The 13,299-nt window shown below is 40.7% G+C and overlaps 2 protein-coding genes across 4 annotated transcripts in view; both read right to left on the reverse strand.

Moving 5' to 3' along the window:
• The window catches only part of drosha (drosha ribonuclease III), a 59,626-nt gene extending 52,116 nt beyond the window's left edge, over window positions 1-7,510 (reverse strand). The window contains exons 1-2 of one of the 2 annotated variants that reach the window (XM_053511544.1): window positions 7,302-7,510; window positions 970-1,697 (exon numbers count right to left, since the gene is read on the reverse strand). In XM_053511544.1, coding sequence (XP_053367519.1) covers window positions 970-1,697 — 728 coding nt within the window. In that variant the 5' untranslated portion in view covers window positions 7,302-7,510. Of the gene's footprint in view, window positions 1-969; window positions 1,701-7,301 lie in introns of both variants that reach the window. The other variant, XM_053511543.1, reaches the window with a different exon arrangement.
• A 580-nt stretch (window positions 7,511-8,090) lies between these two features.
• LOC128541202 (ras-related protein Rab-5C-like) lies at window positions 8,091-11,050 on the reverse strand. 2 transcript variants are annotated; one of them, XM_053511498.1, is made up of 6 exons: window positions 10,910-11,050; window positions 10,313-10,529; window positions 10,073-10,224; window positions 9,854-9,976; window positions 9,651-9,744; window positions 8,091-8,906 (listed from the first exon to the last, which is right to left on the reverse strand). In XM_053511498.1, the coding sequence occupies exons 2-6, from the start codon at window positions 10,461-10,463 to the stop codon at window positions 8,782-8,784; spliced, it is 645 nt and encodes a 214-aa protein (XP_053367473.1). In that variant the 5' UTR covers window positions 10,464-10,529; window positions 10,910-11,050; the 3' UTR covers window positions 8,091-8,781. The 2 variants fall into 2 exon arrangements, with proteins under 2 accessions (XP_053367473.1, XP_053367474.1); XM_053511499.1 differs by having other exon boundaries at window positions 10,313-10,563.
• Window positions 11,051-13,299: the final 2,249 nt, after the last annotated feature.

Raw genomic sequence — 13,299 nt, forward strand, 5'->3', positions numbered from 1 at the left:
GATCCACTGACACAGAGATAAGCTAAATTCCAGGTGCTCCAGCTTGGTGGTAAGTGTGAAGGGAATTATGGTATTAAATGCTAAGCTATAGTTGACATTTTAACATAATTCCTCTTCCGAGTGTCCAGGTGAGTAAGTGATGATGCCATCTCTGACCTTCTCCATACATCTGTAAAGCATATATGCAAACTGCAGTGGATCCAGTATGTCAGGTAGCGAAGTAATGATGAAGTCTCTGACCAGCCGTTCAAAGCACTTCATCACTACTGAGGTGAGGGCTACAGGGCGATAGTCATTGAGGGAAGCAGGATGTGGTTTCTTTGGAACAGGAACAATGATGGACTCCTTAAAGCATGTTTGAAGCATCTCACCGACTAAGATAAACAGAGGTTGAACACAGGTGCTCACTGGTATGCACAGGCTCTGAGGACTTGACCTGAGATGGTGTCTGGTCCTGCTGCTTTCCTGGTGTTCACTCTCCTGAAGGCTCTTCTCACGTCATGCTCGGAGATGATGAACGCATTTTCGATGCTGGCAGTGACTTCCTGTCTGCAGCCGTTGGCGCCACTAACATTAGCATCGCTAGTGGCTTTAGTCACATCCGAAAAACTTGAATATTTTTTTTGTTAACTTAAAATGTCAACCTGTCTTGTCTTAGCTAGTCGGCTAATTAGGTTTCTTAGTTACCTAGTTAGTTTTTGTTAATTTAGGTTTTTAATTTGTGTTGTATCACCCAGGTCATGAAGGAATGTTTCGTTTTACTGTGTACTAACTGTATGGTTAAAATGACAATAAAAGTCTACTTGAACTTGAAGTTTACAACCTTTCTAAAAATTATATATAGTATTAGAATAACATAGCTCCGTAGACTAAATGATGTAGAATGTAAATAGCAGGTTATAAACAGGTAATTAACACATTATTAATGTACCCTGGTTAAAAAATATAAAAAAAGATTGACATGCCCACCTGCTGCGCTCTCTGCTCCGGTGTCTTGGGGGAGTCCGGCCTCTCTCGCTCTCTGCCCGGTACCGCCCTCCTTCCTGTCGTCGCCTGTCTGGACTCCGCCCTCGTTCCCGCCGCTCTCCGTGCCCACTATATCCCCCATACCCGTAGCTTTTGTGACGCCGTGGCCGTTCGGGCGATTTGTCGCTCTTAAAATGGTGAAAATGCTCTACAGGCTTGAAGGAACCGGATTCAGAAGGGGGGTAGAAATTAGGGGGTAAAGGTGGTAAGTGGGGCTGAGGGGGGTAATTCATGGAATAAGGAGGCTGAAAGGGTACAGAGGGAGGCATCGTAGGGGGAGGAGGAGGCGGGACATAAGGATACGAGCCCTGAGAAGGGGCGAGGCCACCTGTAGAGACAGGCAAAGGGGGCGGGGGAAAATTAGGGGGTTCTGGGAAGCCCTGATGGACCGGTGGGGGTGGAAAAGGGGGTCGCATGGGGCACTGCGGACCCTGGGAGGGTGCTGGGACAGGGTAGGGAGGGAATTCAGGACGAGGAGGCATGCTGGGCATGTAGGTGTTGGTGCACTGAGGGTTGAAAGTGGAACAGTGGGGGGCTGAGGGGTCATAGGGGTACGGAGGGGGCACGGAGGGCGCGACGGGCTGAGGAGGGGGCAAACGCAGGGGGACAGGGGGGTAATTCTGAGGAGGAGGGCGTCCTCGTGGACATCCGCGTCCAGGGTGAAAAGACATCTTCTGAAACGAGGCCAAATACAAAGATTGTTATAGTTTGTAGAGAGGAGTCGGTCCACTTCACATGTACACTGCACTATACAGGAAACAGAATACTACTGGGACATAGAGTACGACAGAATACTACTGGGACATAGAGTCTTTTCTGTCATAGGGTATGACAGAAAAGAGCAATTCTCAAAAGGCACTAGGAAACATATGAAACACTAGAGATGGTGTAGGAGGAGCTTCAACACTCTAATAAAGAGTTGGATGCACTCTGTACACTTCTATTCCATACATCATCGTCATGCACCTCCTCAGGGAAAAACTAAATTATACATGTTGCCCAAACGGACAAAGAGTGCATTAGTCAGGGTGCATTAGTCATTATTGTTGATGGTGAAGTAACTGGTTGCTTCACAGTCCAGTTCCTCCTCATGTCTGTGTTTCCTTCTGGCTTTCTCTTTTAGTTATGATGTCATAGTTAGTCCTAAGTGGAGTCCCTGCTTGCAGTCTGCACTAAATATACATTCACCTTATACATTATGTGACCGCGATCATACCTTACTGTTATCTCTCCTTCTCCTCTCTCTCTCTCTCCCTCTCTTTAACTATCCCTGTCTCTCTCAGAGTTATAAAAGTCACTCCTGAGCTGCCAGTGATCCAGACCCCCCTCTGTCCTCTGGACCTGTCTGACTCGTCCTGGCTCTGTTTGGAGATATCCTTGCATGTCTGCTTGGGATTCGTATGGTGACTGGGGACGGTTCCACTTTACCACGAAGACACCTGGCCTCGGCTGATGCTGACAGCTGTTTTAGAAGGACTTGTGACGACAGTCACTCGATAGTTCAAGACTGGAATTTCCTACAGTGCAAGAAAAACTATGTGAACCCTTTGGGATGATGGGAGTTTTGAAGAAATTGGTCATAAAATGTGCTCTGATCTTCATCTAAGTCACAACAATAGAAAAACACTGTCTTCTTAAAATAATACTACACAAACATTATGTTTTTTTTGTTTTTATTGAACATAACATGGCAAACATTCACAGTGCAGGGTGGGAAAAGTATGTAAACCCCTGTCCTAATGACTACAAGAGCTAATTGGAGTCAGAAGTGAGCCAACCTTGAGTCCAATCAGAGTAATGATGTTGCTGAAAGCTGTCCTGCCCTTTTAAAAGCACTGCCTGATGTGAACCATGCCTCACAGAAAAGAGCCCTCAGGAGACCTACGATCAAGAATTGTTGACTTGCATGATGCTGGAAAGGGTTACAAAAGTATCTCCAAAAGCCTTGATGTGCATGTGTCCACGGTAAGACAGACTGTCTACAAATGGGGAAAGTTCAGCACTGCTGCTACTGTCCCTAGGCATGGTCATCCTGCAAAGATGACTGCAAGAGCACAGCGCAGAATGCTTAATGAGGGAAAGAAGAATCCTAGAGTGTCAGATAAATTTTTGTTAACACATCTACAATAAGGAAAACATTAAACAAAAATGGAGTACAACGGAGGACACCACGAAGAAAGCCATTGCTGTCCAAAAAAAAATATTGCAGCACGTTGGAAGTTTGCAAAATAGCACCTGGATGTTCCACAGCACTACTGGCAAAAAATTCTGTGGACAGATGAAACAAAAATTTAGTTGTTTGGAAAAAACACACAACACTATGTGTGGAGAAAAAAGGCACAGCACACCAACATCAAAACCAAACCTCATCCCCACTGTAAAACATGGCGAAGGAAGCATTTGGTTTGGGGCTGCTTTGCTGCCTCAGGGCCTGAATGGATTGTTGTCATTGATGGAGAAAATGAATTCCAGAGTTTATCAAGAAATTTTGCAGGAAAACCTAAGACCATCCGTCCGCCAACTGAAGCTACGTGGAGGATGGGTGATGCAACAGGACAATGACCCAAAGCATACAAGTAATTCAACAAAAGAATGGCTTCAACAAAACACAATCCGCCTTCTGGAGTGGCCCAGTCCTGACCTCAACCCGATTGTAATGCTGTAGCATGACCTTAAGAGAGCGATTCACACCAGACAGCCCAAGAATATTGCTACACTGAAACAATTTTGTGAAGAGGAGTGGTCCAAAATTACTTCAGATCGTTGTGCAAGTCTGATCTGCAACGACAGGAAACGTTTGGCTGAGGTTATTGCTGCCAAAGGAGGGGCAACCAGTTATTAAATCCAAAGGTTCACATACTTTTTTCACCCTGCACTGTCAATTTTAACATTTAATGTCCAATAAAAACATGAAAACATATAATGTTTGTGTAGTATTATTTTAAGCAGACTGTGTTTTTCTAATGTTGTGACTCAGATGAAGATCAGAGCACATTTTATGACCAATTCATGCAAAACTTCACGTAATCCTAAAGGGTTCACATAGTTCTTCTTGCCATTGTACAAGTCTACCTGAGCCTCTAATAACGAACTTGACTCTATATTAACTAAAACAACCTCTCCTGCGATACTAACCTTCCAGCCTCCTAACACACAGAATGACTGCAGATCAATCCCTGCTATCTGTTATCCCCCAAATGAGGACGGGTTCCCTGTTGAGTCTGATTCCTCCCAAGGTTTCTTTTTATTGCCATCTCAGAGAGTTTTTTCCTCAGCACCGTCACCCTCGGCTTGTTCCTAAGGGACAATCTGATCATTTTGATTTATACACATTCTCACATTTCATACCCTCTTAATTATTTTATACCCTACACAGTGCAGTAGGTTTCACAGATGGATTGTATAGCACACTCCATAGTGTGTATAATACATAGTGTATATACCAACTAGTGGAACTTTTCTATACCCATTAGAGAGCCACATTTTTAAATGCGTCCTGTAAAGTGCACACTAACATATATTTTTTTTAAAGAACATTATGCACTTTACATGCAAATGTATGCACTGTACATGCACATGTCCTTATAAAAGTACATCCTTCTGCAGATAAATTTGTCTATGAAATGGAGATGGGAAAAAAAATTATTAAGTTATGTATTGTGATTTTTTTTTTATTTAATGATTCATGTTACCACAATGAAATTAATTTAAAAAAAAACTATTTTTCATTTATAACAGTGACCGGAATATTCTGGTTCTCAGTGCGGCTGGCCGTGACCGGTGATCGGCCTCAGATATAAACAATTCTGTACCGATCACAGAAGCTTCCCAGTGGTGCAACAGAAACGCACTTTTATGGCATTACATTATCACAAATCACACAGGTTAAAAGCCTCTGATCTGCCTTTTGGTCCAATCTCTGAGATAATTAGCCTCAAACCCACTTATTACACACACTTAAACCCGTCTCACAAGACTTCGAGCCCTAATTAGTCAAAAACCGTGTGCATTATAATCTGCGTGCTCGCGGCCACTAAACCTGCACGCTCGAGTGTCGAGTGTAGTGATGGGAAGTGTAAATCATTTTAGTGACTCAGTTCTTTGAATCTCGTTCATCAAAATGACCGAATCTTTTTTTGAGTCATTTAGTTTATTTCGTTCTTTTAATCAGAAATAAAATAAAATATTGCGTTTTTAATAAAAATACCCCCAATACGTCTACATACACAAATTTTGGCCTTTGTTTCAGTTATAAAAATATTCCAATGCAACTAAGGACATATTATAATAAACAGAATGAGCAGCTCACCATCATATCTTGAAGTCGGAGTCGTTCGTTCTTTTAAATCTATTGCACCGCATAGCGTCTATGGGAGTCACGTGACAAAGGAACGAACGACTCGAGACTTGAAGACTCGTTGCTGAGAATCGTTTAATTCCGTTTCCTGTGTACTGCACTGCATAGTGTTCATGGGAGTCACGTGTCCCAAGAACGAACGACTCGTATAACGTACGGAGGTTTTGCGATGCTTTGCGCATCCAATAGAAAATGAACGTATCACTCTCCGAGACGACTCGTTTATCTGAGTCACGTTAAAGATTCGTTTAAAAAGAACAAATCGTTCATGATCGACCCATCACTAGTCGAGTGGAGTTTAGAGACTGTGGAGACGTTTGCGGTGGTAAAACTTTGCCGTTTCTTTATAATCCTACTAGGGAATGAGAGAGAGATACGCGCTGCTCAGTAAAATGTTGTATATGGAGCTACTCTGCCTGCCTTGACTCCAATTTCTCTTCTGATATACTTTTAAGTCCTGGTGTCCCTCAGGGCTCTATTCTTGGTCCGGTACTGTTTAACCTTTATATGCTCCCTTTGGGTACTATTTTATCTAGATATGGCGTTTCTTATCATCTGTATGCTGACGACACACAAATATATCTGCCTTTAAAGCGTGACAACAGGTTTGCCTTAAAGCCTATATTAGATTGCTTGGACGAATTAAAACTCTGGCTTGCTAGTAATTTCTTATGTCTTATTGAAAACAAGACTGAAATTATTTTGTTTGGCTCAAATGAGCATACAGTACCATTCATGACCTTGATTTTGATACTTTGTTACCATACAGTACTAATTGTGTTCGGAATCTAGGGGTTTTACTTGATAATAGCCTTAAATTTGACAAGCAGCTATGTGCTGTGGTAAAGTTTTGCTTTTACCATCTTCGTCTTTTAGCAAAGGTTAAGCCTTTCTTGTCTGTTAAGAATTTTGAAATTGTAACGTCACGACTAGATTATTGTAACTCCTTGTATATTGGTTCTCCCCAGATATGTGTCGCACGATTGCAGTTGGTTCAAAATGCTGCAGCCCGACTCCTTAAAGGGAAGCGTAAGTGTGAACATATTACACCGGTTTTGATTTCACTGCATTGGTTACCGGTCAAATATAGAATTGATTTTAAAGTTTTGTTATTTGTTTTTAAGTCCTTACGGAATCAGGCTCCACGGTACTTAGCGGACTTACTACATCCATCCACACAGTCGAGATTACTCAGATCAAGTAACTCTGATTTACTCTATGTTCCTAGAACTAGACCTAAAAATAAACGTGATCGCGCTTTTGCGGTAATCGGTCCTAGGCTATGGAATAGCCTTCCGATTTATATTAAATCCGCTCAGACATTGTCAGTTTTTAAATCTGCTTTGAAAACTTACCTTTTCTCTAAGGCGTTCAATATTCCTTAACTTAAATTTTACTTCTTTATTATTTACTAAATTATTATTTAAATGCCGTCGTATGTGTATTGTCTTTTTATTTTTGCTTTTGTAAAACACTTTGGTCAACACTGGTTGTTTTTAAATGTGCTATATAAATAAATTTGTATTGTATTTGTATTGTATAAGGTTAATTTGTATTGTTTGAACGCTGCACTTGGTTTTTAAGTGAGAAAACTAAAGTTATAAGAAACGACCTACACTTAATAAATTATGAAAACATCTTTAAAAAGGTTTAAAATTGTAACACTATCTTGTAATATCGAATCGTGATATTTATAGGATCGTAATATCGAGGTATCGTGATAATATCGTACCGGCTGCTCCCTGCTGATTCCCATCACTGATACACAGAGGCTAAACAGGTCGGCTAGCACTTATACACATTATTCACACCGTTTAAGCGAATCTCACTGGGATGTTTATCTCAGAGTCAGAGTGAAATCAGAATAAATACGTTTTAATTGTTTCTCCAAACCGTTAAAAGCGAGTGTGTCACTTACCTGCGCGCGCTAGCCGCTAATCGAGCTAAATCTGCTAGCAGGACCAAATCTCATCAATGAGAAACCGGAAGCAGCACGAGCCCAAAGTGTATAATATAATTTATATAATCGTATACATTAGCGTATACAAAAATCTTATATAAATCCAGCGAGAACAGGACGCGATTATATCAGAATTCCTACAAGTGCTCATTTAACGCCGCAGCAAAAAGCTGCATCCCAAATCACTCCGTGTTCCCTATGTACATGCACTACGTACGGTGAGAAATAACACCACGGACACTCTAACTAGGGCACTACGTGTCAAAGAGTTATACATTTTGGGATACAGCCTGCGAATTCTATTTTGCACTGCTAAAGAGAAGGACCAATCAGCAATCGCGGCTTGCCAAGCTCAGCCAATAAGCGTTGAGGACGCATGTCCGTCGTTAATCGTGTCCCGTAGAAACACGGATGCGCTGATAAATGCGTTCCGAGGCGCAGCAGAGAGTAGTGTGTGTATTACTTTGATACATATACGGAATATCTCGTTATTGTGGGTTTTTAATATCATAATTTCAAGATACTTCGTGATGTTATGTTACTTTAACTTAATATGTCATTTTGATTTATTGTCTCAATTTTGTTAATACATATTTATTTTTGTTTATTTGTAAAGTCGTTATTTCAAAATATTTACAACTTGTCAAATGTGCATACCCTTTAATATTTACATACAAATTTCATGTTAACAATAAGACGCTGCTCGAGCAGTTGTGTCTTAAACCAAGGAAGCACACTACACACAGGTCTTTCCCTCCTTTTTTTATTTCCCTCTTTACAGACTGAAAAAACCACGATGTTAAAAATGTTTCCTCAGGTGTCAGAGGTAATCCTCACACTCTCACACATACACACACACACACACACATACATACACACACACACACACACACATACACACACATACATACACACACACACACACACATACACACATACACACATACACACATACACACATACACACACACACACACACACACACACACAACCCTGACACTAATGCCATGATGTCCACCATCGCAGTAAAACCAATACTTGCTCGTGTACAAAATGGTGTGAGTTTCCCCGCCGTGACAGCATCTTTAAGATCACACACACACACACACACAACGAAAAAAAAAACCTTAGGGGAAGAGAAAAAAGTGGTGCGCGCACCCCCCCGCCACCAAAACAACCCCGCCGATGTTTAATCATGTTTTTAAAAACGAGCCTTAAGTCGATCACGTTAGTATTTTTCATAAAAGACAGGAAGTGAAATTGAGAAAGAGAGAGAGAGAGGAAGTGCTAGCTTATGTGATTTTTTTTTTTCTGTAGAAAAAAAAGATCAAAAACATAATCTCTAAGAATCATCATCATCATCTTCATCACTATATAGATGCCACGTTGCTCGTCTTCCACATCTCCATTTGGACCCTGTGCTACCAGAACCGGTCAATCAGTTGCAGCATTTGCCCGTAGAGCCCTGGGGGGCGGAGTCTTGAAGGTCCACACCCGTTCGGCCCCGCCCACTGGCACCTCCTCCTCCCCCTGCTTGAGGCTCGTTCTTAGGCAGCTTCTTTGCTGTAGAGGGGAAAAGCAACATGTCAGGAAACAAAGCGAGAGTCTTTTAACCAAATCCAAAAATGTATACACACTTCAGAAAAATAAAAACTTGTATGAATATTTCAATTCTACATTTATTGCTATACATTACATATAAGACTATTATGATCACACTATTAATAATATATTAAAAATGTACATCAAACTATTTTATAATTTTTGGAGTGTGTATACATTTATTTGGCTGACTCTATGTTTAAAAATATTTTTGGCTCTGGATTGTTTAGTACAGGGTGACATATCCTTTTTTTCAGCACAACTTAGGTAATATGATGAAATAAATTTTTATTGATTTTAACCAACTATATAAACATAACTTAGTTAAAAAAAATTCTAAAACAATGGGTCGCATAGGCAAAAAAAAAATGGAATACTTTCATAAGTTTTATTGGAGTTTTTGGTTGTTTCTGTGACCAAATAATAATAATAAAAAGATTTTAGTTTTACATTTTTTGCGATGTCCCTCCCATATTCCAGGAACGGTACAATTTAAACATTTTAAAAGTAATTAAAACTGTGTGTAAAACTGTGATTATGTGCAGAGCGTGTGTGTGTGTGTGTGAGACCCACAGTATGGCATATCAGTCTACTTGGGCCCATTTATACCCTTGTGTGGGGAAACACTGAAGTACAGCCAGTAATAATGTAGTAAAAAAATTTGTGTGTGTGTGTGTGTGTGTGTGTGTGTGTGTTCTGACTCACCGATGGCCATGAATATCTCATTGACATTCATGGCAGTTTTGGCCGAAGTCTCCATGAACAGCAGGCCGTTATCATCAGCGTACGTCTGTGCTTCCTGTTCCAGTACACACATCAGACCGTTAAAATGACACTTTCTTAATCAAACACACACACAAACACACACACACACACACACACACACACACACACACACACACACACACCTGGAAATCAACAGCTCTCTTGTTAGCGAGGTCAGCTTTGTTGCCAGAGAGGGCGATGACGATGTTGGGACTCGCCTGCTTCTGCAGCTCGTTCACCCAGTTCTTCGCTCGTGCAAACGTGTCCTACACACACACACACACACATACACATACACACAGTGTGAGAGGGTGAAGCAGTAAAAGAGACCGTGTGGAGTGAACAAGTGTGTGTCTTTTTACTGTGTTAGTGATGTCGTAGACGATGATGGCTGCCTGCGCTCCTCTGTAGTACATAGGTGCGAGGCTGTGGTAGCGCTCCTGCCCGGCTGTGTCCCAAATCTCAAACTTGACCGTCGTGTCGTCCAGGCACACCGTCTGCGTGAGGAACGCCGCTAGACACACAAAAAAGGAAGAGTTAGGATTAGATTATTAACCGTCTGGTCTTAGTGATGAGGTGACGATCGTGAAGAGCGTGAGAACCTCCGATGGTGCTCTCCTGGTACTCGTGGAACTGGCCCTTGACGAAGCGCAGGACGAGACTGGACTTCCCTACGGCCGACTCGCCCAGCAGAACCAGCTTAAACTGGCAGATCTTGTTCCCCGCGGCCGGCCCGTTGGGTCGACCCGCCATGACGACGGCGTGCTGACGATGTGGCTCCGGGTCGGGACACTTAGAGACGGGGACGCAGCGTCCGGTCTGCAACGACAAGGAGACTTCTGTCTGAGACGCTCTGCAGTCACGTGACAGTGGAAAAACCGCCCGAGCGGTAAATCAGCCCAGCCCTGACCCTCTCACACACTGACGTCACCACACACCGAGCTGACCACCAAGTGACGTCACTTCCGCCATAAAACTCACCTATTAAACTAATTACAGCACACAGTATATCAATGCTAGCTTCCCTGACTCAAGCAAACCTTTATGGTTTCCTTTATAAATATTTACTTCAGGTTTATAAATGCTGGCAAAGTTCAGACGGAGCGCTAGCGCACAGGCTAGAAGCTAGCACGGCTAACATTAGCTAACAAGCTTCCAAAACACAATTTAGGAAAAGACACAGCAGGACACAAACTTACCCAAGCGCTTGTTTTCACTTCACGAGGTGTTGAACGCGTTGTCTTTGTAAATATTTCCAGCGCAAAATGTCGCACTTTTCTTTCACTTGCTCCCTTGTCAAAACATAACAGTTTTTTTTTCCCCCGGTGTTTTTCCCCACCCGTATTCGCACAAACCCCGCCTCCTACTTTACGATTGGACAGTTTCACAATTAAACTTAATGAGTAGACAGTGAGAACCAATCCGAGCGCAGAGGACGTGACTGTTCTGACCAATCACGCAAAAGGGGCTGGATTTCCCGAGTACAGGTAGGGAATGTAACTAGGGCCTTTTTCGGCCTATTTCTGGCGTTACAGCCGTACTTCCGGATCCGGGTAATGCGAGTACGCCATGAAACAGCCAATCAGCGCCAGCCAATGGAAATTCCAGCACGAGAACACGTATGCTGTTTCCCGGCAACGACCGCGATTAATAAAAACAAAGCAAGCAAATGTAATGTGTAGAAAACATTTCAAACTTTATTTAGTGTTTAAAAGGCTTTTTCGACACACAAATTAGATATATATTTACATTCCTTTAACAAAAATTATATTATTATGGAAATTGATCAAATCTGTCAAAATTATATCTTGACCAATCAAATACAGCATTTTTTATTTTATTTCTAATTTATTTAAACAAAATAAATATCTGCTTCTTAGCTAATGTTAATAGTAATTTAATAATTATATGTCTGTCGTATAGCAAATATTCTCTGTAATGTTTATGTTAAATTAAATCAAATATTATATTTATACTTATGCAACAGCATCGGTTTTAGTAGTTACTTAGAGAGATTTTTTTCTGTTATTTGTAAAAAATTTAATTGAAGCATCAATTGGAAATAGATCATCACTTCCGGTTCCGTTCAACGTAATTAGCCTGTTTTTCCACAAGAGGGCGACAGATTCCAATTCTGATAATTTTGTTCTTTTTATTTTATTGTTTTAATATAATATATTTATTCTGTTTATATATTTATATTTTAATTAAATATTATTGATTTATATTGTTTATATTAGTATTACTATTTATTTTACACTTATTTAAATGTATATTATTATATAAATATACAGTTATAATATTTCTTTATTTGCAAAATGTTTATGATATTTTATTTTATTACATGTATTATTATTTTTGATCTGATCTGTAATTAGCTTGTTTTTTTTTTACAAGTTGGCACAAAACATTTTCTTGCTTTTATTTTATTCAACCTATTGCGATTTTAGGCTGTGTATTTATCAATTACCATTTTATATTTGAAAGACAATAATAAGGACACGGGGCGTGTCTTTTAGCCTAAGCACAGAGTCTGAGTGACTGATTGGACTCTCTGGACCGTCCCTCGGTTTCCATGACACACGGCTGGGTTTTAAGATTTTATGAAGTGTATCCCGAGCTGTTTGTGTCCACCTTCATTACTCTGCGCTCTTGCTCTCTGCTCTCTGCAAGTGGGCTAATATTTTTAGCGCCGTCCCATTTCCAGCACAGGCCTGACGTCGTCAATTCTATTCTGGAGGCAGTGTGTGTGTGCAGACAAAGGTAGAAGGAAAAAAAACATCGGCTAAATTTGCAAGCACAAGCAAACCTGGAGCAGCTCGTCTCAGGCAGTACAGCTTGGGAATACGGTGTGCTAGTTACCTGAAAAGACATCAGGTACACAGGAGTCGCTAGGCCAACACGAGCTCATTTCAGTTCGCTAACGCTACATCCTAAACGCTTACAGTTGCAAAAAGGAAATCGAGAGTAAAGAAAAGCATCGATCCTGACGATCTATTGTTAAAAAGCTGACATTACAAAGGTGAAGACGGATGTGATTCATATAGCGAGTGTGGTGTTTCCCCTCAGCGCCACGAAAGAAACGATGAAAACGGCACCAAATTTACTCTTCAATAGGAATAGAAATGTAAAAAAAAATTTTTTTAGAAAATGTCAACTTTTTTACTTTATTAATCACTGATATTAGCATGTGCGTGTGTTTAGCATTCAGCGTGCTAATTTAGTGAGGCAGGTTTTTAGCCAGCAAGTTTTGGTATTTTATTTTAATATATAAATGGATAAAGAAACAGAGAAAAAGTGAAATAAACTCAGAACTTTCCGTCTTTCAAATTTGCAAAGTGTTTATTATTAGCTCTGAATATCATTATTAATAATTATAATAATACAATGAGAAGAAAAAATATGAATATCTTGTGTCTCAGTTTGTTACAGTGGACTCTGTGCTCTCTCTGTACACACACACACACACACACACACACACACGAGACAAGACGAAGCTAGATGTCCTGTTCATCACGACTCATCAGAGATCTCTTCCTCTAAAGCACTTCTTCATATTTCATGTGCTGAGCATCTCATTTACATAATT

Source organism: Clarias gariepinus, chromosome 14, assembly GCF_024256425.1.
Source record: "Clarias gariepinus isolate MV-2021 ecotype Netherlands chromosome 14, CGAR_prim_01v2, whole genome shotgun sequence".
Lineage (NCBI taxonomy): Eukaryota > Metazoa > Chordata > Actinopteri > Siluriformes > Clariidae > Clarias > Clarias gariepinus.

Excerpts from the sequence above, each read along its gene's own strand:
- LOC128541202 (XM_053511498.1), bottom strand. The coding sequence starts at position 10,463 with ATGGCGGGTCGACCCAACGGGCCGGCCGCGGGGAACAAGATCTGCCAG. Across the intron at positions 10,225-10,312 it reads CCAGGAGAGCACCATCGGAG|CGGCGTTCCTCACGCAGACG; the intron begins GTTCTCACGCTC and ends TTGTGTGTCTAG. Across the intron at positions 9,745-9,853 it reads AGAGAGCTGTTGATTTCCAG|GAAGCACAGACGTACGCTGA; the intron begins GTGTGTGTGTGT and ends GTACTGGAACAG.